The sequence below is a fragment of the Apium graveolens genome, chromosome 8, assembly GCF_009905375.1.
Source record: "Apium graveolens cultivar Ventura chromosome 8, ASM990537v1, whole genome shotgun sequence".
Taxonomy (NCBI): domain Eukaryota; kingdom Viridiplantae; phylum Streptophyta; class Magnoliopsida; order Apiales; family Apiaceae; genus Apium; species Apium graveolens.
In genome coordinates this window covers 46670201-46697121 of record NC_133654.1, presented here as the reverse complement: position 1 = coordinate 46697121, position 26921 = coordinate 46670201, and the positions used below count along the sequence as shown (strand labels likewise).

The 26921-nt window shown below is 38.1% G+C and overlaps 1 protein-coding gene across 2 annotated transcripts; it reads left to right on the top strand.

The window, feature by feature from the left end:
• The first annotated feature begins 6024 nt into the window (after positions 1-6024).
• On the top strand, positions 6025-24172 carry LOC141676477 (putative F-box/LRR-repeat protein 9). Of its 2 annotated transcripts, none has more exons than XM_074482132.1 (3): positions 6025-6443; positions 23048-23656; positions 23798-24172. In XM_074482132.1, the coding sequence occupies exons 1-2, from the start codon at positions 6097-6099 to the stop codon at positions 23652-23654; spliced, it is 954 nt and encodes a 317-aa protein (XP_074338233.1). In that variant the 5' UTR covers positions 6025-6096; the 3' UTR covers positions 23655-23656; positions 23798-24172. The 2 variants fall into 2 exon arrangements, with proteins under 2 accessions (XP_074338233.1, XP_074338232.1); XM_074482131.1 differs by having other exon boundaries at positions 6027-6443; positions 23750-24172.
• The last annotated feature ends 2749 nt before the right edge of the window (positions 24173-26921 follow it).

Genomic DNA, 26921 nt, shown 5'->3' with positions numbered 1-26921 from the left:
TAGTAAATTTTGGTTTATCGATAACTCAGAGTTCTCTAATGGACTTTGGCTTATCGATAACTCATAGTTCTCTAATGAATGTATACTTGTTGATATCTCTGAGTTCTCGAATGGGTATCTGACTTATCGATATCTCCAATAGCAATTCCTGAGTTCTCTACACCCGGTGGATGTTGCTTATCCTTCGGGTAGACATTGCTCATCCGTCGAGTAGATATTGCTCATCCGTCGGGTAGACATTGCTCATCCGTCGAGTAGATATTGCTCATCCGTCGGGTAGATGTTATTCATCCGTCGGTATTCTCTGGAGTTTAAATGACTTCTCGATAAGTCATTCTGGAGTTCTCGAATGATTTCTCTATAACATTAATTATGTGACTTGTAGAGATCTTGACTTAGAATGTTTTACACCAAACACATTTATTCAACTCCAAGCTTCTTCATAATTCTTCTGAGGCATGATCTTCTTGATCTTCTTCCAGATAGAATTCTTAGGCTTGACACTGTTTAGAGAAAAATGCTCCAGTCTGCTCCATTTACATTTTACAGACATTAAGTGTTACAAGTATGAATTACAGATTAAGGTTACAATACAACTAATCTTAGGGTTGTCAGTATGACTTAGTCTTGTTATAATACAGGCATGTCTTGCACAACAATCTCCCCCAATTTGTGAGAAGATTGCTTATCACAAATTCATGCCTGTTAACAAGACTAACCCCAAGTTAAAGAATGAAAAAAAGATAATACAAAAGTTGATACAACACTTGTACAATGAATATTTGACAATTTATAATAATTAAGTAAAGACTGTGCTATCTGATTCTTTCTCAATTATGTTCTTAATTTGCACAAGTATTTCCAATTCTTCTAGAATGGGGGTGCCAGTTAGAATCTCTATTAGTTTCAGCAAATTTGGCTTAGGATATCTAGCTAACATCCCTATCCTGTAACTTGACAAAGAGCCAGCTTTTATATTCAGAAATCTTCCATCCTTTGATATTCTGCTCTTGCATGCTGCCTTTAACTCTTCTGATCTTCTGATATACTCAGATCATAGATGTTGATGATATTATTAGCTCCAGTAATCTTTGACATTCTTCTGAGGCATAATTCTTTGACATCATCTATTATATATTACAATCTCCCCCAACTTGTTCATTATGAAATTATGCACAAGTTCTGATTGATGATGTCAAAACTTTAACTAAATGCAGAAACCAAAACCAGTCTTCCCATCAGGTCTTCTTTTGTTGAGTTGCATCCAGATTTATTCAGCATCCATTAGCTGTTTTGGCATTTAGATATATTCTCCCCCTTTTTGACATTATCTCCAGGAAGAAAGATTCAGCTAAATGCACATTGTTCAAGCTGCTGTCAATGTCCATTTGGAACACTGTCTACAGCTCCAAGCTTCATTGAGATTCATGGTGATTATTTTTAAAAAAATAGAAGCTCCACTTAGATTTACAGAAAAAGTCTGTTAGTGATAAAAGTCCTAAACTCTCTGTTCTTTTGAATAAGTAGTCTCATCAATTCTCACTGTACTAGTCTCATGACTTTTGAGAGTCAGAGTTCCCTATTAAGGATTACTAAATCCATACATTCATCTACCTCTCCTTTTGTCAGGAAGGATCCTGCCTCTCTTATTCTTTGTTTTTCACTCAATTTTTTCTCTTATCCTCACATGAAAGGCTCAAATGTTGTTAAATAATTATGAAATTTACTAATATTAATTATGAAATTTAATTGTTAAATAATTAAGTGAGACTTAATTATAATACAAATAGGAATTTCAAATTAATAATAACTCCTAATTAGTTAAGAGTTATAATTCGTTTTTCAACTCTCTATATAATATCTCTTGTGTGGCTGATTTTTGGGTGAAAAAAACTTTTACTAAAACCCTAGCCACCAAGAGAAAAGATGGAGAGAGCAAGAAGAAACGAGTTCGTGCTAGTACACATCAAATCCTTGAGTTCAAGCATTCACGTGGATACCGATAGAGCGTAGATCGCGAGAGCGGGATGCGTGGTGATTGAACAAGTTTTGGATCTCCATTAGTCAACCAATTTGTAAAACTTCTTAAGGTAAACAATCTGATCTACGAATTAAATATATGTTTTTCGCATGGATCCTGCGGTGGGTTTCGAAAAATCTGATTTTTCATGTTTTTAATTATTGTTTCCGTTGCGTTTATGTGCTCGAAACCCAACATGTTGTTCAGAAATTACATAAATTATTAAAATTATATGTATTATATAAAAAAACTAGTATTTCATTAAAAGTTTTAATAATTTTTAATATTAACAAGACTATTTGTTATTTTAGAGTGGTGCTAAATGTAGTAAATTTGTATTTCATGCAATAATCGGAATTTACTTTAACACCCTTGTCTATCTATCTATACTATACTATTATAAGCAGGACACCCTCTATTTGGTAGTTGCTCGGTACAGTTGTTTGGTAGTTGCTCGGTAGTTGCTCGGTACAGTTGTTTGGTACGACAAATAACAACCGTCAGATCTAAAGTCAGAAAAATGAGAACCATTGGATACAATAATAAAATATTATTATATTAATATTTAAACTGCTCTCATGGATTCAGGGTTCGAACCCCGTCAACAGCTTATTATATTTAAACTTTTATATTCTTTATTTAAACAATATATTATATTATATTATTTATTTTCAGTCAAGTCTCAAATTATTATAAAACATATATTGTTATAATTTATTATATTCTTCGATTTATTTTTCAACTATTGAAAATTATATTATAAAATATATTATTAAAAACTATCGAATGTTAAAAACAATCTGTGCATCGCACGGGTTATAGGCTAGTATGTATTAAATGTGAACAAGGTTATACAACGGAGTCAACTAGCACAGCACAGATTACACGGGGTATTAAAAGTTTTAAATGGAAGTATTAAATAGTATTGATGCTCTCTTACGTTAAACAAACACCCATGTTTATCATAGGTTTGTTATTTAGATTCACTGCAAAATGATGAATATGTGTATTTTATTTTGTAATATATAAATACTACTATATTAAATACGAAATATTATAAGTTTTGTTAAATATATAATCTTAAAAATTAGTATACAAAAATATAAGGCTTGAATCCTAACAGCAATATATTAAAATTATAATTTATAATATGTAATGATAAAAATAACTCTGGTGCATTGTAAAATTATTATACTTGAGTTATAAGGTTTGAATTCCAACAATAATATATTAAAATTATATTTTACGATGTATAATGATAAAAATAACCGTATATCGCACATGTTATATACTAGTACTTATATTTTTGATACATTTTTTTATGTTCTATTTAGAAGTTTGACATAAATAAGAGATCAGTTACCATTTTTATAACTAAATAAATGTCACAAACTAACGGCACAAGTATTATGGTATTGTATTTTGCCTTTCACGAAATTTATACCGCCCAGATATTATATAATGTATGTTATGCATGATTATTTTTATTATTATATATAAGAAATGATGATATTTTTATATATTGTTGATGAGGTTCGAAATTCAAACCTATTTTCTAACCAAAAAACTTATACTTACTAATTATAATAACTTTTAATATTATATGTAGCGGTTATCAAAACGGTTTTAATGTAAATTCCAATTATGCATTTAGTAAAATTTTATTTCATCTGGTCGAATTCTAGTTTAATTTTTATTTATATTTAAAATGAAAGGATTTTTTATTTACTTTTGATTTTAAAAATTATACTTTCTTTGATAATTTTTTTTAAATGAAAACTGAATAGATGAACATGGACAAAAATTTCAAATAAAAAAATTAAAAAATAGGTACAAATATTAGGGTTTTTTTTTTGAAAAATAATCAAGTTCAATTTTTTTTTAAAAAATACTGTAATTTTTAAAAACAATTGCAAAAAGAAAATTATTTACAAAAATACTTTTTTCCAAATTGTTTTGATAGAAAATACGATTTTCTGCAAGTCAGTGTAATTAGTTGCATAACTGATTAAATTTGATCGCGTGATTTTTTAAGAAAATATTAAAATCACAAAAAAAATAATATCTTTAACAGTTTTTCATAATATTAAATAATTGATTCTTTTTAAAATTGAGGTGCACCAAACGTTCAAAACATTAAAAGGGAAAATCGTTTTTTTCGCCACCCAACTTACTGTGCATTTAGAAATTTATCACTCAACTATAATTTTTTTTGTTTTACTCACTAATGTTAGGTTCAGATTTTTTTTAGTTCTTAACGTTAAATTCGGATTTGATTATTAGTATTTTGTCAACTTTTTGTAGCATTATTAAAACATAGTGGTAACTAGTACAAAAATTGTCATATATGTCTTATAAAAAAATTTATATGTGTCTGAGATGCATATGGAGGAATCGTATAATATTTGAATTATATACGTCTGTTGTAGGAAGGACGCATATTATTTTAAACATCTGGTCAGAACAGACGTATGTATATTATAAATATACGCATAAAATCAGATTATATACGTCTGTTATTATTTAGGTGGGGTACTAAATTCAAAACCAAAATTATTAGGAAGAGATATCCAATCCGTCAACAATGCTAATATAATCCTAATAGGAGTAACAAGTCAACAATTGTTTTAGCCAATTAAGAGGAATATTTAACTACTACGTATACAAGGTAGAAGATACTATTAAAATTCATAGGAGATTTTTTTGATTGAAGTAAGAGATTTCATAAGAAAATAAAAAATTCAATACAATCAAATTAGAAAACTAATCATAAAGTACTAAAAACATTAAAAAGATACATATATCAACGTAAACGTTTTGGGGGACATATGTCAAATAATTAAAATATTACAGACTACCACTATATTTCAATAATATTACAAAAAATTGACATAATACTAATAATCAAATCCAAACCTAATGTTAGTGACTAAAAAAATATGAAGGTAACATTAACGAGTAAAAAAAAAAATTATAGTTGAATAATAAATTTTTAAAAACACGATATGTTGAGTGACCGAAAAAATTCTTTCCCAACATTAAAACTACAAATATCTTGCATCGACTATTTGAAAAACTGCAGACCGAGTAAATGTTGTTAAATAAGAAAACACAAAACAAAAAAGGGCTAGGGGCAATAAGATATTTACGAATTACTGCATGAAATAAAAAATTATTGTATTTAGCGATCATGTTATTTTTATATTTATAAATATATACCCGCTAGCAATCATGTTATTTTAATATTTATATATATAACCGCAAGTAGGCCTGTCAATGGAGCGAAAATCCGATCCGACTCGATCCGAGGTCATTTTAGTGGATATTGATTGACCTATTAAAAATTCGACCTGAGATCCGGTCCGATAAGAAAAATCCGATTATAAATGGAGGGAATATGGATTTAGGCCGATACGATCTGTTAATAACCCGATCCGGTTTATATATATATATATAATGTACTACAAATATTTAAATAATTCTAATTTTAAACGTATTATCTTCGAGTCAAGTCGTATTATTTATATTTTATTTGGTTCGGTCTCTATAGTTCAGTCTATTTTTATAACCCTAATTCTTTTACTTTTTAGAGCGGCATAAACCAAGTCTCAATTCATATAACACTTTCATTTCACAACATCAATTTTTTTATCGTTAAAATTAAAATAATGTAGAACCCAATAGTATGTTTGTTTCAAAAAGTGAGTTTTAGTTCCTAATATATTTTTTGGACTTCGTTGTATTCTACTTATATTTTAATATTTTTCGGAATTATCAATTTTAGATAAATATTATAATAATTTATGTTAATAAATAAATATATATAAATGGAGCGGATGTCCGCTCCGAAATCTATAATCTGAACTGATCCGGATATGGATCGGTCTATCAAAAATCCGAAAAAATCCGAAACCAATCCATCTCAATCCAAATTCAAAAAAATAAATAAATATGGATATAAATTTAGGCCGACCCGGTAGAAACAATGTATACCAAAGGTCTGCACGTTCCTGTGCCTCTATATCTTCTATCCTACACCCCATTGTAATTTCTTTCGAACCATCGTGCCCTGGACCATGACGTCACCCTCAATTACACCGTCCCCGCCGGCGATTCCTCACCGGAACTGGCTAGAACTTCCGGCCGACTTGACGTCATCGATTCTACAACGTCTAGGCACAGAAGGGGTGTTAGTGAGTGCTCGAAAAGTGTGCAAAACGTGGCGCACAATCTGCTCCGACCCGGCTATGTGGCGGGTCATCAATTTGGGGCATTCTAGTAATTTACATAAAATGGATTCGGTATCTGAATTAGAAATGGAGAAATTAGCTAAGAAGGCTGTTGATTTGAGTTGTGGACAATTGGTGGAGTTTTGTGTCCAGGATTTCGCTACTGATGACCTGCTTCGATACGTCTCCGAGAGGTATAATGATTTTTGTTTGTTCGGGTTTTTCGATAATTATATGGAATTTGGGTTTGGTTAATTTTTTGTTGGATATTTTGTTATGTGTTTGATTTATGTTTTATTGATATGTTGTGTTTATTGTGCATACGTGACGTTTAGTTAATTGAAATTCCGTAAAGAATATCATACAAGTAATTGAAATTACGTAAAGATCAAGATAGGGTTTTTTCTTTAGTGTTTCGGTTTTATTATGGATTTAGGGTTTGGATTGAATGGGAACCAACAGCTAAAGGAGAATCGTAAGGATGACTTAGGTTCTTGTAAGGTTCACTGTTGTAGAATTAGGGTATGAAATAGGGAATCTGTTGAAATTTTGTCTTGTATGTTGAACTTGGCGGTTCTTACGGTTCGGGAATGTTTGGTTTCTATTTAAACCAAATTTTGTATATTTTTATGGTGAAATTTAGGTGAGAGAGCCGATGAAGTGTGAAACCCGAGGTTGTGCAGAACCACAACGCAGAAAATATGTTGATCATTTGGTTCTCACCTGAATGTTGCTCTATTTGTTGTGTACAGTTGTTTATATCAATTTGATGGGAAGTGATATATTTCTTGTGCTTGCTACATTTGGGAATGAAGTTTTCACAGGCCGAAATGTTTGAGCTTGAAAGATTTAGTCATTTTTATATTATTGCGTTTAGCACTTACCTTGTTTTTGCTCCATTGTTTTTGTTTATTTGACATGTTAGTTCAATACCTAGTTAGTTTGATGGGAAGTGGTTCCTGTTTTGTCATTTGTAATAGTGTTCTGATGCACTGCACAGAACTAAAATGATATTTGTATCTATGTAGGATTTATTTTTTGTAATACACTGGGAAGTTAATTGCACTAGATGAGTAGATTGCCAAATGCATAGTATATTGCAGGCTATGGTTGTGGAATAATTAGATGAGTGATAGTGATTTTCATTAGTACGAAGAAAGCATATATTGATTATTAGTAGTTTCCTTAATATTAGGATTAATTTTTAAGGTTCTCCTCTATAAGGATATCTAATCTTGAAGTATTTAGAGTTTAATTTTTATGAAAAGTAAAAAGGGTTGTGAGACATACAGTTATAAGGTTTTTGTAATTATGCCTTTACCTTTTAAATGAGTAAAGGATAAAAGACTGCCATGGTTCACCAGTGATCACTTGCACCCTACTAAAATTCTTCATCAAAATTGCTATCACAGTTTTGGTTTTAGTTTGAGCTCTGACTGAAAATAACAATCTTGTATCCTATGACTTTTATATTTGATCGTCATGTGGTAATATATCATGGAAAAGATAGACTGATGCTATTAGCTTTTGGTGAAGATGTAAGAGGAGATTGAAAGCAGTTTAAGGAGAAGAGTTTTTTTCTATATTTCCTGTTTATTTCTCTATATTTGGAAGAAGTATGTTCTAGTGTCCGTACTGCACCTCTATATAAATTCACATTGCGGTGCCATCACAACAAATACTGGTTTAAATTTTGATTGCAAAATTGTTTAATAGTTTGGCACCAAATATTGTAGATATATCTTTCCGATAGAATCTGACCAAATTTCTGGCTTAAATCATGAGTTCTAAATTTATCCAATCTCTTATTCTGCTACATTTTTGGTGCAACTTGCAATGTTATATTCGTGTCTTCTATTTTTTGTACTTTTCTTCTACTGGATAGTGTGTGTGTACGTCATTGCTCCATGAAGAACATGTACGTTGATAGGTTATAAGAGACCCGGCTGGGACTTAACCTGGATCTAAAGGATACTAGGCTCGATCGATGGACCAAGACCCCCCTCTCCCAGAACAACCAGATGGAGAGACCGGCCCGGGTCCACCCCATTACCTGGATCCGGAACCAACCCGGGAGCCGGACCACCTGCCTACCCGGATCTGGATCGGGGCTAAGGCCACCATTAGGTGGGTCCCAGCAAGCACATGCACATCCCGCAACCCGCCAAGGAAGGGTACGTGGACACGTGACTGTGACAGTTATCAACAACCAACGCACCAGACAAGCACGGCGCGTGTCAGAAGGCCGTTAGGACACTCTGGAGGTGGTCCTCCCCTGGACACGTGTAAGCAATCCACCAAAGTCAGGCGTCCTCCGCTCCCAAGATCCAACGGCCCTGATTTAGAGGTAACAACCCCTAAACCCTACCTTTGGGACATATATACCCCCTGAAGGGTTTAGGGGTTAGAAAAATATACACTCTTGCACACTCACTCTCTCTCATATATCCATACACACACAATAACCTTTCAATTACACATATACACCTTCATCTTCTCCAAAAACCCTGTTCTTATTCTTACACCGGAGGCGCCGTGGGAGCCAAACGCCCCTTCCGGTGTTGTTTTGCAGGCGCCCAACCACCAGGTACACCTCATTTATACCCAGAAGGTCCAGGAACGGCGTCGGACGGAGCCGCCCGCTCACCGGAGTTATCATTTGGCGCTAGAAGGAGGGGGCGACATCCTTGGGTCTCGGTGCCCCTGGATTCATCTTCATCAGCAAACTCTTAAGAGAGTCCACTTTTAAGCCTGTAAGAACACAAATAACCATACCCTTTCTTGAATATGAATGTTCATTTTAGCCACGTTTGTGTGAGCTCGTTACTTTAGGCCACGTTTGTGTGAGCCCGCTCTTGTTTGTTAAATTTTTGTTGTTTAGGGTTTGATAATCTTGATAGTCTTGAAGCCTGGGGTTTGATAGTCTTGATAATTTTAAAACCCAGAATTGTTTTAGCTTGCATATTTTCTTTTGTGTTCTAGAGCCTGCTGTTCTTGTTTAGTATTATTGTTAGCAAAGCCCAGAAAGTTTGTTTGCTGTTATTCTGGAAATTTTTTGTAATCTTCAAAAAAGCAACCTCAGATCCACATTTGTAGCCTCAAATCTTGGTCAGTTTGTACAATTGTGGTAATGGCAAGAGCAGGAAAAAGTACGGCTGGTAGGCCATCCGCCAGTATCCAGGTCCAGGATCAGGACCACTCTCAGGCTCACGAACCTGGGGGAGATCGAGAGACCCTCCAGGAGCAACCATTGACACAACACACCCCGGTCTTGGAAAGGCTAGTAACGCCCCGGGATGCCAGAAATGTCATAGAACTCAATCAGTACAAGTACACCAATGTTCCAGTTGCAGAGGAGCATATGGCTAACTTAACAAGCCATGAACTTGCTGAAGCAATCAGGCTCTACAGAGATGAACAAGCCCGGCTCCAGATAGAGTATGAGCAAGATGAAGAGCAAGAAGAGTCCGGGGATTCTCAGCAATCCAGGAGATCTGTCTTCGACCGAATTGGAGCTAAGGCAAAAAAGAGTCAGAAAGAGCCTAGTAAGAAGGAGACAGAAGCAACCAGAAAGAAAAAGTTGGAAGAAATCAGAGAACAGATAAGAAAGGAAGAAGAAGCAAAGCTGGAGCAAAAAATTTAGAAAAGAATGTAGCTGGAGAAGGAGAGGCTTCTAGCTAAAACAAAAGGCAAAAGAACTCGGAGGGACCCTACGCCCGAGCTCATTTCTGACGATGAAGAGGAGGGCCAGAGATGAAGAGGAGGGCCAGAAGGATCTTAAAGACATGATTTACGAGCTCCAGAGAAAAATGGAGAAAGATTCCGGGTTGGAAGTTGGGGAGACCCTCACGCCCTTCAGCCACTCCCTAGAAGCCATCCCTCAATAGAAAAATCTCAAGCATTACAACTTCGACTCTTTCGATGGATTGGGGGATCCGGAAGAGCACCTCAACTACTTCGAACAGATAGCTCAGATATATTATTACAACGACTTAACCAAATCCAGATTCTTCGCCTCGACCCTCAAAGGGGGCTCAAAGATGGTTCAGCAGGATCCCATCAAGAAGCATTCACTCCTGGAAAGAATTCAGAGGAGCCTTCCTTAGAAGATTCAGAGCCAATAAGACACATGAAATGCACATGTGTCATCTGGAGACAATCCGCCAGTATGATAATGAAGCACTCTCAACTTATATGCGGAGATTCCAGAAAGCCATTAACAAAGTCTCGAATCTTGATGAAAGAGAGGCTCTAAGCATATTTCGAAGGAACCTGGATCTAGAACACAATGAGAGGTACATTGTTGAGTTGATAAACAAAGAGCCCCAAAGCCTGGCGGCTGCCTACTCAATGGCAGCCCGGTTCATAAAAGAAACAGACGTTCTCCAGGCGATGAGAATGACTCGGAATGGAGGATCCAGGAACAAATCTTCTGATGACCGACCGAAAGGGGGTTATCATCAGGAGAAAAAGTTCAAACAAAGCAACCAAACCCAGCAGACAAATGTTGTACAAAACACTCCAATATTTCAAAGATTGGGTCCTAAGACAGAATCCAAAAGCGATCCCGGTCCACCTAGGCAAGCAAGAGAGCCTAGGCAAGAGCCAGAATGAACACCACTAAACAGAACCCGGGAAGAAATACTGAAGGAGATCAAGGGAAAGCCATTTTATTATCCTCCAATGCCAATGCAGACTCCCTCAGAGAGCAGACCTTACAACAGGCAGTGCGACTATCATGAAACCCATGGGCACAAAACTGAGAATTGTATCTCTCTCAAATACTTCATTGAAGATCAAGTTAAGAAAGGAAACTTGAATCAATACATCTCACGGGAGACAAATCAGAGAGAAGAAAGGCAAGGGAAAGGTAAGAATGTAGTAAATGTGGTCCTAGGAGGGTCGCACTCTCCCCCTAGGAGCCCGGGCTTAGGAGATGAAGTGTTCTCCGTCCAATCCTACCCAGAGATGATGATCTCATTCAGCAACAAGGATTATGAAGGGGTTAACCCGAATCACAACGAAGCCTTGGTGGTAACACTTGATATTTTTGACAACGAAGTAAGAAGGATGCTGATAGATAATGGATCTTCAGTAAACATACTCTTCAAGCATCCTGTGGACAGGATGAAGCTTGGGAGCGTACGCTCCAATGAATGCCAAGAGGACCCTCTCTATGGGTTCGGGAACAACTTGGTCCCGATCCAGGGAACCTTATACTTGCCAGTCATATTTGGATCGGCCCCAAACCAAGTTACCCCTGTGATAAAATTCTATGTGATCAATACTCCCTCTTCCCACAACGGCATAATCGGGCGCTCAGCCCTGACCAGGATCCAAGCAATCACCTCCATATCACACTTGAAAATCAAATTCCCAACTCCAACCGGGGTAGGAGAAATCAAGGGAGACTATGAGGTAGCTGAAAGATGTTATAGCCAGGCTCTGGTAATGGCTGAAACTCATCAAGACAACAAGAGATCAAGACAACAAGAGAAAGACTGTGGTACTCCGGAAACAGGAAAGTATTAAGAAACATCGCCCCCACTCAAGGGATGATGTAAGAAAAGAAGTTCAGATCATAAAGTCCCTCTCAGATCCAAAAGCAACCAAACAAAGCTCAGAAGAGCAAAAAAGCAACCAAGTCACAGAAGAGATTGAACTGAGCCTAGGCCTTGGCCTTGGCCAAACCAACCCTACTGTGCAAGCAACCAACCCTGAAACAATTGAAGTAGGGGAAAGCAACCAAAAGGAGATGACAACCCAGGGTCAAATCTATATGAAGAAAAATACAGAGGCCCGGATCCAACAATTGGTATCAAATATGGATCATTCCAAAATAGAGGCCGCTGTAGAAACGGAAACTATTCTGATCAGTGCAAGCGATCCTTCCAAGAGGATAAAGATAGGGTCCGGCCTCGAGGCTAATTTCAGAAAAGACCTGGTATCACTACTCCAAGGGTACTCTGATATATTTGCTTGGACCCCAAGAGACATGCCCGGGTTGGATGAATCCATAGCAATGCACAGCTTGGACGTCAACCCAGAGAGGAAGCCAGTCAAGCAAAAGAGAAGAAATTTTGCCCTAAAAAGGCAGAAAGCAATTGATGAAGAAATTGAGAAACTACTCAAAGCTGGAATAATATGCGAAGTCAAGTACCCAGAATGGTTGGCAAATGTTGTGATGGTGAAAAAAGCAAACGGGAAATGGAGAATGTGTATCGACTACACAGACTTGAACAGTGCGTGCCCCAAAGACCCCTACCCTTTGCCAAATATTGATCAATTGATCGACGCAACATCCGGCCACATAATGCTAAGTTTCAGGGACGCCTACTGGGGGTACAACCAGATCAAGATGAATCCCAAGGATATCCTAAAGACAGCCTTCATCACCCATAGGGCGGTCTATGCCTATGTGATGCTGCCTTTCGGATTGACTAATGCGGGAACAACATACCAAAGAGCAATGAATAAAATCTTCAAAGACCAGATTGGAAGGAACCTAGAATCATATGTCGACGACATGATTGCAAAGTCCACAAGCATCCCCGGGCACATAGGAGACCTGAGAGAATGCTTCGACAACTTGAGAAAATACTCACTCAGGCTCAATCCAGAAAAGTGCACATTTGGAGTAGGGGCAGGAAAATTTCTTGGATTCATGATAAGCAACCGGGGAATTGAAGTCAACCCAGAAAAGATAAAAGCAATCCAGGAAATGAAACCTCCCAGAACACAAAAAGATGTGCAGAAGCTAGCGGGGTCACTGGCGGCACTCAGAAGATTCATCTCAAAGTTAGCCGAGAGATGCCTACCCTTCTTTGACCTGTTAAAAGGAGCAACCAATAAGAGAGAAGTTAATTGGAGCCCAGAATGCCAAAGCGCATTTGAAGAAATCAAAAGGTACCTTTCTCAACCCCGTGCTCACCAAAGCCCAGCCCGGGGAGCCCCTATCCCTTTACCTATCAGCAGGGGCCATGGCAGTTGGAGCAGCCTTGATCAGGGAAGAGAACGACAAACAGCAACCAGTTTATTAAGTGAGCCAAGTGCTAAAAGACGCGGAGACCCGAGACCCGAGGCTAGAAAAGTTTGCTTTTGCCTTGGTCACAACATCCAGAAAGCTCAGACACTACTTCCAGGGAAGGGAGATACGGGTCGTAACTAACCAACCCTTAAGGAAGATAATACACAAGCCAGATATCTCAGGAAGATTGGTAAATTGGGCAGTGGAGCTGAGTCAGTTCAACTTGAGTTTCATTCCAAGGACAACAATCAAAGCCCAGGCTCTAGCTGATTTCATCATAGAATGTAATTTCCCGGAAGAAGAGCCTGGGCCCATGAGCATTGACCCTGAGAGAAACACTGATCAAGACATAGGAGCCTGGGCTCTCAAAGTTGATGGTTCTTCAACGAATGAAAGATCAGGAGTCGGGCTCATCCTAAAGAGCCCCGAAGGTTTCACAATCCAAACAGCCATCTCCTTTGGCTTTTCAGCAACGAACAACCAAGCAGATTACGAGGCCTTGATTGCAGGATTGAAGCTAGCAAAAACCCTCAGGATCCAGGATCCAAAAATCTACAGCGACTCCCAGATCGTGGTAAAGCAAACAAACGACGAGTACATAGCCAAGGATCCAGTTCTAGCCAAGTACCAGGCTCTGGTCCAAAGCTACCTCGCCTTGATACCAAAAACCCAAGTCATCCAAATCTGCAGAGAGGAGAATTCAGAAGCTGATGCACTATCTAAACTTGTTCAAAATTCATCAGACCTGGATTGCTCCGTCTACTTCGAAGAATTGCAGAAACCAAGCATAGAAGTTGAAGAGGTCATGGAAATAGAAAACAGTCCGAATTGGATGACTCCATTTATTAACTATCTGGAGATGGGAGAGCTCCCGGAAGATAAAGGGAAGGCTCAAAGGTTAAAAGCCAAAACTTCAAAATTCTTCATCGAAGAGGGTATACTCTATCGCCGGACCTTCTCCTCCCCAATCCTGAAGTGCATAGGCCCAAGAGAGGCACGGTATTGTCTTATGGAAGTTCATGAAGGAATATGCGGGGATCATATGTCAGCAAAAGCCCTAGCTCACAAAATCATAAGACAAGGGTACTACTGGCCTACTATCCACCAGGATGCAATAGACTTTGTGAAAAAGTGCAAGGAATGTCAGTTATTCAGCAATGTCACCCGGATGAGCCCAGTCCTACCCTCCTCAATCTTGTCACCAATCCCATTTGCCGTATGGGGAATTGATATCATGGGACCCTTTCCCAGGGCCAAAGGAGACCTCAGGTACTTACTAGTCTCAATTGATTACATGACAAAATGGGTAGAAGCAAAGGCCATGAGAATAATAAACCAACAAGATTGCATCAAATTCATGGACAACATCCTGATGAGGTTCGGGATCCCGAGAGTACTGGTCTCAGACAATGGCCCACAGTTCGTTGGTTCAGAATTCGAATCCTACCTTCAAGAACGGGGCATTCGGCATAAGAAATCATCTGTAGCCTACCCTCAAGGGAATGGCCAAGTTGAAGTAACCAATCAAATACTTCTCAGGGGGATAGAGAAGAGGCTCAGGGAACGCAAAAACAAATGGCCAGAAGAATTGCCTAATGTACTCTAGGCATACAGAACAAGCCCCCGAACAAGCACAGGAGAAACCCCCTTCAAACTGGCTTATGGAACTGAAGCTATGCTACCAATTGAAGTAGGATCCCCCTCCCATCGAGCAATCAATTTTGATGAGATAGCGAATGAGGAGGGGCTCGGGACAAATATTGAGCTAATTGATAAAGTCCGAGACCAGGCGGTGGCAAGAATGGAAAAGTATAAAGAGAAAACAAAAGAGCACTTCAGCAAGAAGTCCCGGGTCAAAAACTTTCAAGTTGGAGACTTGGTCCTTCGAGACACAGAAGCTTCAGACCCCACCAACACTGGGAAGCTAATGCCAAGGTGGGAAGGCCCATATAAAGTCAAGGAAGTTCTAAGGCCAGGATCATACAAGCTCATGAACATGGATGAGTCTGAGATACCAAATACATGGCATGGACTCAGGCTCAAAAAATTTTACCAGTAGAAGAAGCAACCAAAACTTGTAGCCTATGGCAAGCAACCAACCTATGATCCCATATTTTGTATGAAGAAAATTTCAAGTCAATGAAAAGAATTTTCCTTTCTTAGAAAAGTTATTACTTTTAAATTACTAGTAAACAAAGCAAAAATCAATCCGGATATAGTCTCATAACCGGATTCCAAGCAAAAAACAAAGCAACCACTATTTGCTTAGAAAAAATCTAAGTAATAGAGCAATCATCAACCCGGGTGGGTATCATGCCCGGATTGAAAGCAAATTCAAAAATAAAAATCAACCCAGATAAGCATCCAAATCCGGATTGGAAACAATCATTATGTACTCATATTTTCTAAGTACATAAAGCAAACAAGCAAACATCAAAACGGGTTGGTATCACACCCGGACTACAAGCGAATTCGAAAGCAAAAACCAACCTGGATACACATTCGAATCCGGATTGGAAACAACCATTATGTACTCATATTTTCTAAGTACATAAAGCAAACAAGCAAACAAGCAAACATCAAAACGGGTTGGTATCATACCCGGACTACAAGCGAATTCGAAAGCAAAAACCAACCCGGATACGCATTCGAATCCGGATTGGAAACAACCATTATGTACTCATATTTTCTAAGTACATAAAGCAAACAAGCATACATCAACCCGGGTGGGAATCATGCCCGGATTGTAACCAAATTTAAAATCAAATATCAAAAACGATAAGCATTCGAATCCAGATTGATATACTACAGCAAAAACAAGGTCAACCCGGATAAGGCTTCATACCCGGAACAACCCGGATATAAACCCAATCCGGATTGGGGGCCTCAGCCACAGCCCGGATCAAGAGCATTTGTGCAAGGATCCGGACAACTCATAAAAACGAAAACTGCAGATGGAAACAAAAGCAAATATTTTTTGATTGAAGAAAAGGTCAAAGCAACAACAGTAAAACTAAAAAGCAGGATCCGGATTGCCATCAATCCGGAACAAATTCAAATATTATAAACGACCCAAGTTTAGGTACGAAAATCACAAATCCTAGTAAAAGTAAAATTACAGGGCTGGGCCCGAAAAGCCTATCAATGCTGGTCCGGATCTAAACGAAGCTGGGGGTTGGACCGTCATATGATTCCGGTTCCCCCTGACCCTGCTCAACTGCAGCCTTCGCAGCAAGGAACTCCTGGATGAAGCTCTCCCAGGATGCCAAGGGGTCGGTCTTGATGTGACGTTCGGCAACGACCCAGGACCTGCGGACCTCGGGCACCCCGGCCTGGGCATCCTCGAAGTCATAAACATCACTGGCCTTGAATTCGGCAATTATAGCCTCCTTGTTCAAGTTTTCCTTGGCAGCAAGTTCGGCTTTGAGCTTCTCTACTTCTTTGGCAAGCCCCTCAGCCCGGTCCTCAGACTCCTTCAGTTTCTCATTCAATCCGGATTCCACCACCCAGAATCCCTCCCAGGCTTCCTCCAGCTCTCCCTGCAGAGTATCCGCCCGTATCTTCTCAATATTGGTCCGGTTATTGGCCTCCCGGACCTCCGTAAAAGCAATATCTGAGCAGATAGATATGGCACTCCCGAGCTGAAACAAGACAGAAATAAACCAAGTACAGAAAAAAATGGGGGGCACAACCCGAAACCAAAAGCATGGAAATTTTAAATACCTGCCCCCATTGCCCGGTGACCCTCTTCAAGGCAGCCGCCATGCTGTATCCATCAACCTCCTCATAGTCATCTGGAGAAGGGATACTAGACATGAACCCGGCCAGGTCAACCAGGGTCTTTGTCCCTATCTTGATAGGCCCCCCATCCGGGCCCTTCCCATCCGAATCGCAGACGACCCGGTCAGAGACAACGGCTTTACCGCGGGGAGGCTTACCCGGGGCAGACTTCCTCTTCTTCGAAGGAGGGCCCTCCTCAGAAATCTCCTGGACATCCGGATCCTCGTTTAAGGAACGTTGCCCGGACTAGCCACGTTCCGGGGGGCAGAAGACTCGGCACCACCCTCGGCATCCGCAGATCCGGATCCAGTCCCAGGGGCCCCTTTTGTGGTCTTATAGGCCAAGCCCAGGGAGTTGAAAGCTGCTGCATAAGCTGAAGTAGACATTATCACTCTGAATGAAGGATTGTAATGCGGCAAACCTGCAAAAGAAGAAAAAAGAACTATCAGGACAGGATAAATGTACTGGACAAAGCAACCCGGGTCAAGGGACAACAAAGCAAAATGTACTATGATCCGGATCATGGGAAAACATTTCATTCAAACAAGCTACAAGTAAAAAAGCAAACTGGACGTTGATTCGGATCAGCAGGCAAAACAAGGGACCCGAATCAAAGGCCAGGCAAGAATTCTATCAAAACTAGCTACACGTAAAGAGGAAAAGGAAACATAATCCGGATCGTCAAGCAGGGCGAAGGATCCGGATCACGGGCAGCATAGATTAAAGAAAAACTTACATCCAAGTTGGAAAAGCAATTTATGATTCATAAAAGTATCCCGGGTTGGTTGGAACCCGAGACTACCACAGAACTTCCTCATTTGATCTACCGCCTCCCCTTCTAAGATCTCCGGATTGAATTTTGTTCTGACTTCCCCAGTTGTAAAATAAGGGAGAAATTCTAAGTCAAAGCCTTTTAACATAAGGATCTCCCCGTTCCAATGCTTCAAAGAGGTTTGGTGCATGACCGGTTTAGACCTACCCGGACCAAAGCCACATTCTGCTGCCCGGAACCTAAGCTCATAAAATGGTTTCTGACTTGATCGGGGAAGGTAGAAAATCTGATGGAACAATTTGAAAGTGGGCAGGAGCCCGGCCTTGTTGCAGCAAGATATGAACCAGGTCATAGACTTAATTCCGTTGGGGGTTATTTGCATTGGGGATATTCTGAAGACGTACTTGCACAAATGTTTGATAAAAATGTGGCAGCGAGCCTGGATCTTAAGTGCTCCAGCCAAACCGGAACGAAGCCATCTGAGGGTCGGTAGAAAATCCTCTCATGAGGTTCCGGCCACCTTCACGCGATATCAGGAGTTAACTGAAATGCGGCCCGAATTGCTTTGTCCATGTCGGCCGGGTCGGCCTCCGCATAAAAGTCCTTCAGTTGGTAATGATCTCGGCTAATCCCGAACGAAGCAAAAGCATCTTCTAGGGCACCCTGATCATACACTCCCTGGTGGCCGTCCTCATGCCTCTCATACCTAACCCGGGCATAGTAAATGCTATTATCGAACTCGCCAGGTTTCCTCACAAAGTGGTATTTGATGTTCGACCAACGGCCTTCTGGTGTAAAGATAATCGAGTTCTCCGGAAGCCTCTTGAACCGGAAGCTCGTAATTGTTCCCACAGATCCGGACCCTTTCCTCACCATCTCGCCCCGGATCTGTTCTCTACCAGATGAATCCGGATCACTCTCTTCGTCAGAAAAGTTGGGGTAGCAGTTATAGACTTTCCTAGCCCGTTCCTTGGTCCGGACCATATACCTATTAAAATGAAGATCAGTTAGCCTGGGCCCTACAGATTTTATTTATTTTGCTAAGCGGTCCGGATCAGGTACGTTATGTTAGTTTTACCATAACCTAATGATCCGGACCACCAATGCAAGTCCAACCCGGAAAAACATCAACGATCCGGATCATGTTAACTACAATCCAAAAAACCAAACCACCATGGACCCGGATCTTGATGGCAAATACCCAGATCCATAGCAGCCAAAAGCTTAAAACCACACCCATGTACCCGGATCCTAATGGCAAACACCCAGATCCGGATCCCGAGCAACCAAACACAAATCACAAATCCTAGGGCATGCAATTCTACCCAAGTATACTAAATCGGATCCGGATCTGATTCCCCCTACCCGGGTCCAAAGCAAAAACCCTAACCCATAAACAGTGATTTGGAGAATCATAGAGCAAAACATAAAACCTTTACATATACACACAAATTTTCCTATCAAGAACATGAAGAACAACTTTACAAAACCTAGAAAATTGACAAATAAAACAGCCGAAATCAAACCAAAAAACCCACAAAATACATATTTAAACACACAAAACCGCAAAACAAACATACCCACCACAGAAACAAATCAAAAACAACAACTCTACCACTAAATCGGAGCATGCAAAAACTCGAAAATAAAGCGCAAGAAATCGAAAGAGAAATAGTAAGAAGAGAAAGGCTTACAGATTTGTCGAACACGAGAGCAAGAAAAGACGGAACGGCGGTGGAAATGGCGAAGAGACTCCAAGACTTTGAAGAACTCCGAGGGATTTGAAAGAGAAAATAAAAAGGCAAAGAGACTTGCGTTTTTTGGGTGAAAATAAAAAATGAAATGGAAGAGGGGAGGCAGCCTTTTATAGGCCCAGGAAAGAGAAACTGCCCCTGCCACGTGGCAGGATCCTACTGGTTCCAGAAGCAGTTACAAAAAAAAGAAAAATACATATATATGTGTAATTACACACATATAAATGCAAATTAAACCCATAATGATTATGGGCCGAGTTTTTAGGAAAAAAAAAACTGCCCAAAAATTCAAATTCGTGGGAGGGAATAAACTGAAAGACGTTACAACTCCACGACTTTTCAAATTCCACGGCCCACTACTCGGATCAAAAGCCCTAATCCGGGTCGTTGTCAGCCGGATACAGATTTGGAAGAGAAAATTACCCAAGGTCAATCCGGATATCTCCATGCTACCCCAAATCCGGATTGGGGGGCATCCAGGAGCAGAAATTTTTCTAAAAGCAGCAAATATTCTACCTTAATCCGGATTGGCATCTACTACACCAGATCCGGATTGGAGGGCAACCGAGAGCAGAAATTTTTCTAAAGCATCATAAATTCTACCTTAATCCGGATTGGCATCTACTACACCAGATCCGGATTGGGGGGCAACCAGGAGCATAAATTTTTCTAAAAGCAGCAAATATTCTACCTTAATCCGGATTGGCTTCTACTACACCAGATTCGGATTGGGGGGCAACCAGGAGCAGAAATTTTTCTAAAATCAGCAAATATTCTACCTTAATCCGGATTGGGGCGCAACCAGGAGCAGAAATTTTTCTCCCAAGGCAACTTAATTATACTCTACTCCCTCATCCAGAAAATCCGCATAAGGGAGTGGGGGGCAAATGATAGGGTATAAGAGACCCGGCTAGGACTTAACCTGGATCTAAAGGATACTGGGCTCGATCGATGGACCAAGACCCCCCTCTCCCATAACAACCAGACGGAGAGACCGCCCCGGGTCCACCCCATTACCCGGATCCAGAACCAACCCGGGAGCCGGACCACCTGCCTACCCGGATCTGGATCGGGGCTAAGGCCACCATTAGGGGGGTCCCAGCAAGCACATGCACATCCCGCAGCCCGCCAAGGAAGGGTACGTGGGCACGTGACTGTGACAGCTCTCAACAACCAACGCACCAGACAAGCACGACGCGTGTCAGAAGGCCGTTAGGACACTCTGGAGGTGGTCCTCCCCTGGACACGTGTAAGCAATCCACCCAAGTCAGGCGTCCTCCGCTCCCAAGATCCAACGGCCCTGATTTAGAGGTAACAATCCCTAACCCCTACCTTTGAATATATATACCCCCAAGACTGAAGGGTTTAGGGGTTAGAAAAATATACACTCTTGCACACTCACTCTCTCTCATATATCCATACACACACAGCAACCTTTCAATTACACATATACACCTTCATCTTCTCCAAAAACCCTGTTCTTATTCTTACACCGGAGGCGCCGTGGGAGCCAAACCCCCCTTCCGGTGTTGTTTTGCAGGCGCCCGACCAGCAGCTACACCTCATTTATACCCAGAAGGTCCAGGAACGGCGTCGGACAGAGCCGCCCGCTCACCGGAGTTATCATACGTCATTGCTCCATTAAGAACATGTACGTCATTGCTCCATGAAGAACAATCTTATATGAAGAACAGTAAAAAACACTATAGAATCTTACATAACATTGCATTTAGATTTTAATTTTCACTCCAAAAAGTTTTTGTGAATGAAAATAGAATCTAAGAAAACATTAAGATCAAAATAACACTATTACATATAATTTTATTGTTAAAATTATATGAATAAAAGTTTTCATAGGGCCTGTTTACTTCAACTGTTTTCTAGATTTTTTTTTAAGAAAACTAGAAAAACAAAAAACATGTTCAAATGCAAAATTTTCAAAACAAAAAACTGGAAAAATAGAAAACACGGTTTTCCAGTGTTTTTCCAAATTATAACTACAGATATGAAAAGTATGAAAAAACAACATTTTGATGTTTTCTAAACTTAGAAAAGTAAAAAAAACACAGCCGGTAGTTAAACACCTAAGATAGATTCCTACCAAACATAAACTTTTTTATATTTTTATCATTTTTAATTTTATAAGGTCAATTAACAATTTTGTAAGTTTACTTAGAAAGTTAACAAAAAAATAGTAAAGTAAACAACTAATATACTACTAACTTACCTTATGGAGCTTATAAATTTTCAACAATATAATATCATATTTTTAAATTAAAAAGTTCAATACATATTTGTAATAAAAAAAATCAAAATAGTTTAATTTAACAATTATTTTATTAGTTTGATTAAAATAATAATTATATAATTTTTTTAATATGACTATTTACATTATATAAAAGAACTTAATAATATAATAAATAATAACTTATATGTTATATGAATAAAGAAAAGACTTCCGACTAAAACTTAGTTATGAGTTATTTTCTAGAAAAAAATTCAAAATTTTTGTATATAATTATTAAATGGATTTTCTAATAAAAGCTACAAAATAGTATATATATATTTAGGGTCATATAATTATAAAGATTCATTATTCAACCTATTCATATTTTATTTGTCATCTTTAATGATATTTTATTTAAAAAAGGTGATTATAAACATGTTAAAGAAATATGTATATAAAATTAAATTATGAAATGTTAAAATAATTTTATTAATTGCTCTTTTATATATTTACTCAAATTATCTTTTCATTTTATTTAATATTTTTAAGAAAATAGAAAAGTGACATTTGAAACACATTTTCTCAGTTTTCAACTGTTTTCTTAGAAATGAAAATTTTAGAAAAACAGAAAATAGAAAAGTGGAAAATTTTCCCACAAAGAAACATCCCCTAGATTCTATGTTACATTTGATTTTTAAATTTAGATAAACTTCTATGTTAGATTCGATGTGTTAAACTTAATTGTTGTTGAAATGTGATTCTAATATTTACAAATTAATGTTAAAGAAAAATAAAGGTATACTGTATATTTACTTAGAGCCTGTTTTGTAATTCCCCATATATTAGATATCTCAAATGACCTAGTTATCACATTGCTTTTCAAATTAGCAACAAATATTAATACATTGTAAATTTAATGATTATGATATGCAAGTATATATATATATATATATATATATATATATATATATATGGAGTTCTTTTATAGTGTACTTCTCTTGAATAAGGTAACGCACGGAACACTCCGAGGTTGCACTTTTGTGTACTTTTGTGTTTTATAAATAAAGAATGCAATTAATTAGCCATCAGTTTAAGTGAAAAAATGTCTGGAATATAATCTTTTTATGGAGTTTGCATGCTATTGATTTGTGCTTAGCGATAGCCATATAAATGTAGCATATACCTCTGGTGGTCACAGCTAAATATTGACTCGTGGCCTTACTTTCCGACATTAACAGATCAGGTCGGCTTAGACGTCTACAACTTGTATGTTGCTATGGCGTATCAAATGAAGGGTTAAGCGAAATGCTTAAAAAACTTCCGTTATTGGAGGAACTCCGCCTTTATTATATTCCCGTCTCACAACAATCTTTTGAAGTTGCAGGGCGTTATTGCCCTCAGCTGAAGTCATTCAGCTTTAACAAACATGGGTTTAGATGGCCACATATTGAATGCGATGAGGATGCTCTAGCTGTCGCAGAAAACATGCCTGGACTACGGCATCTACAGCTCTTTGGAAACAAGATGACAAATAATGGCTTGATGGCCATTATTGAGAAGTGTCCTCATCTTGAATCTCTTGATATACGGCAGTGTTTCAATGTTCCTAAGCTTGAACATGATTTAGCAAAAAGGCTATCTGACCAGATGAAGGATCTTAGACTGCCATATGACTCTACCGAAGACTATGCATATGATGCTAAACTTAATGATTGGGATTCTTTGGAGGAGGATTATCCTTCTGGTCTATCTGATATCGACATTGTCTCCGAGGACTATGATTATTATGAATTTTCTGGCGGCAGTGACATGGATGCTGACTATATGTTATTTGATGATCATTGATGGTATGTTTAAGCTTATTATCACAAGTGAATGTTCAGATTTTTCTTTTGCCTTCAATACAATTTGCACAATTTGAGTGTATTTTTTTTCTATAGGCTTCTTTTACTTTATATGGCATATCTCTTGGTGTTGGCATGTATCAGCTAAATGTAGGTGAGTGCTGCTTGATGGAGGAAGTTGCAACATAAGCTGAACGCTTTTAGCAACTACTTTTAGATTTATGATCCATATCTGGTGATGATTTGGTGTTGCTGTACCTGTAGTCCTGTACATATCTACTCCTTTGGTTGTTAAAGTTTAATATGCATGTAAGCCCCTTTTTTTTTTGTAATTCTGCGATGTTGACTTCCATTGATGCAAGTTTCTCTGTTTGAGAAATTTGCCTATAGTTTCGTCAGTCTGTGGTGGTGGTGGTGGTCATGATTTACTTTGTATTGCAAGTGTTTTGTTTTGTAAGTGTGGTGAAACTTGTTAAAAGTTTAATAATTGAAGGTAATGAAGTGGTAAGAACTAAGAAATCTGTGAATTGGCAAGAAGTGAAGTAAATTATATACTGGAGTCTATACTAAACACTGTGTTATGCTTGTTAATGAGAAGAGGGCTGCCTACTGAGGGAAAAGAGAGGGTACTTTAAGTAATAAAATCAGAACAAATAAATATATTTGTACAAGGACATAACAGAGGATGGTAGAAATCTGCTCACGTGAATCACAGGCTATCTTAACTATACTGACAATTTTAATTTGGGATTCAACACCAATCTCCCTAACCAGACACTCAACTCTAACTAGTACTTGTAAATAACTCTCCTGGTTTTTTTTATTAATGCTTTGATTCTTTTAAGTACCCTCCTCCTTTTATATTGACTCGTTACCCTTCAATGAGTTTCAACTTGTACCAATTATACCGTGGGAGTGTATGCAATAAAATTTCCGTAGTGAAATTTGATCAAAAATGACCTCTCGTTCAGTTAAAAAAATTTGTTTAATCCTTATATAATTTGGGAAACCATATTTTTTGATAAATAAATGTACTTTTTTTTATTACTATAGGATATCCATTTATCACATTGCAAAATGAGGCCTTATACTACCGCCAATTCATGATTTTAAAAATAGAGAATTAGAACTAGCTGATTAAGATATTAGTATATAACTCAAGAATTCATGAAATTAAAAATCAATAATAAAAAAATGTACATATTGATGGTAAAATAAAAAATGAGACAATTTGCGATAAATGTTCAGCAGTACTAATACGAAGATATTGATACTATCCATGTGAAATCTGTGGGGGAGATTTAAATGTATTGTACGACGACGTATTTAGATATAGGCCAACAGCCGAGCCTGATGCAGCCTATTCTATTCTATTCTATTCTATTCTGCTCCTACTCTACGACTGCCCGTATTAATTTGTTTCTGGAAGACAGTTGACTCTTCACCACTGTTGCATCCTCCCTCGTTCCCTAAATATTTTTTCTCCAAAAAGTACATTTTTAATTATTAATATCTTTAATTTCGTATTATTATTATATATAAAAATTTCATTATATTAAAATACTCGTAAATACAAATCAAAGAAAATCACTCATAACTATATTTGATCTTACAGATTAGACGTAAATTTGTAGTCACTCGTTTATCATAAATAGTGTAAAAAATAAAAAAGAAAACGTTTGGAACGTAGGAAGTATATTTTTATTTTTGTCAATCAGGACTGAGGAGTATCATAGATTCGTACTCACTTCGTCCCGTTAAATTCTATACGTATACTATTTACACGTATTTGGATACTTCTGTAAAATATAGTTTTATAATATTTTTTTAAATTTATTTTTTAAATAAAAGTTTAAACATAAAACTTTTATCCAGAAAAAAAAATTAAAAAATATTATGGAGTTGTGCTTTAAGAAAGTATTCAAAAGCGTGCCAAAAAATAATATATAAAAGTTAATGGGACGGATGCAGCAGTGAATAATAAGGTTTCGCCTTATAGAATTTAGCCGATTTGTCAATATTTTTTTTAGTAAATTTATTTTTTTTAAAATAGTTTGATAAATCATAATCAGCATTTTAACTGATTAGTTTCCATTTACGAATTCTATAACTATGTGATATGGGCCTAAAATTAGCCTAGAAATATAATTAATGTTGAATTGGTTAGACCTGATACGGTCCAATAACGAAGCCCAATCAACGAGGCCCGAAAGCCTGATTATTTATTAATATACGATATTAATAAATAGGGAGGATTAACAGCTCATTAAATGAGTCAAATCGGTGATATAACTCCGAGGAGGAGAAATCATCCTCCAATTATAGACATGGATGGTCCGCTACAAAGAAGGACCGTTGTCCCAAGGGCTGATCCAAGTGATCTTCTGCCCCTAGGGGATCCTGATGATCTAACTCTACCATTCATTGAAGAAATAACGAATGCTTACATCTAAAGGAAATTTAAGATGCCCACCATTAAAACTTATGATTGTACTGGAGATACCGTTAATCATGTCAGGACATAATCTAATGCACTGTTGCTGCATCCCATGAACGACGCTATTAAGTGTCGGGCATTTTCTCAAACCCTATCGGGAATGGATCAAAGATGGTATAGTTGTTTACCTCCGAATTTTATTGGGTCTTTCAGAGATCTAAGTCAAGCTTTTATCAAGCAATTCATTAGTGTGAGAGTGCATGAGAAAAGTTCAGCATCCCTCATGAGCATTGTGCAGGGAGCCAAAGAGTCCTTGAGAGACTATCTGAACCGTTTCACCAAGGAAGCTTTGAAAGTCCCGAACCTTAATGATAAGGTAGCTATGATGGCACTGCAGCAGGGGACTAGGGACGAGTTCTTCAAAATGTCGTTAGCCAAGCGCCCACCTGAAAGCATGTTACAGCTCCAAGACAAAGCCGCAAAGTACATTAAAGTGGAAGAAAGCATGAGGAAGACGGTAGTAAGTAACAAGTCCGCTGGTGGCAAGAAGCGAAAGACCGATCTGGAATATATTGCTAAGGACAAGTATCCTAGGACTGAGCAAAGCACTGATTCAACCCCGAAGAAGGGAGGACCTGGGCAAAAGTTCACTGAATATGCTAAGTTGAACACTCCTAGAAGCCAGATCTTGATGGAAATCGAGAAAGATAAAGATGTTCGTTGGCCTAAGCCCCTGAAGGCTGATCCTACCAAGCTAGATAAGAGCAAATATTCCAGATTTCACAAGGATGTTGGTCATGACATCGATGAGTGTAGACAATTGAAGGATAA

Coding starts and splice junctions, on each gene's coding strand:
- LOC141676477 (XM_074482132.1), top strand. CDS start 6,097: ATGACGTCACCCTCAATTACACCGTCCCCGCCGGCGATTCCTCACCGG. Junction 6,444..23,047: donor CTTCGATACGTCTCCGAGAG/GTATAATGATTT, acceptor CGACATTAACAG/ATCAGGTCGGCTTAGACGTC.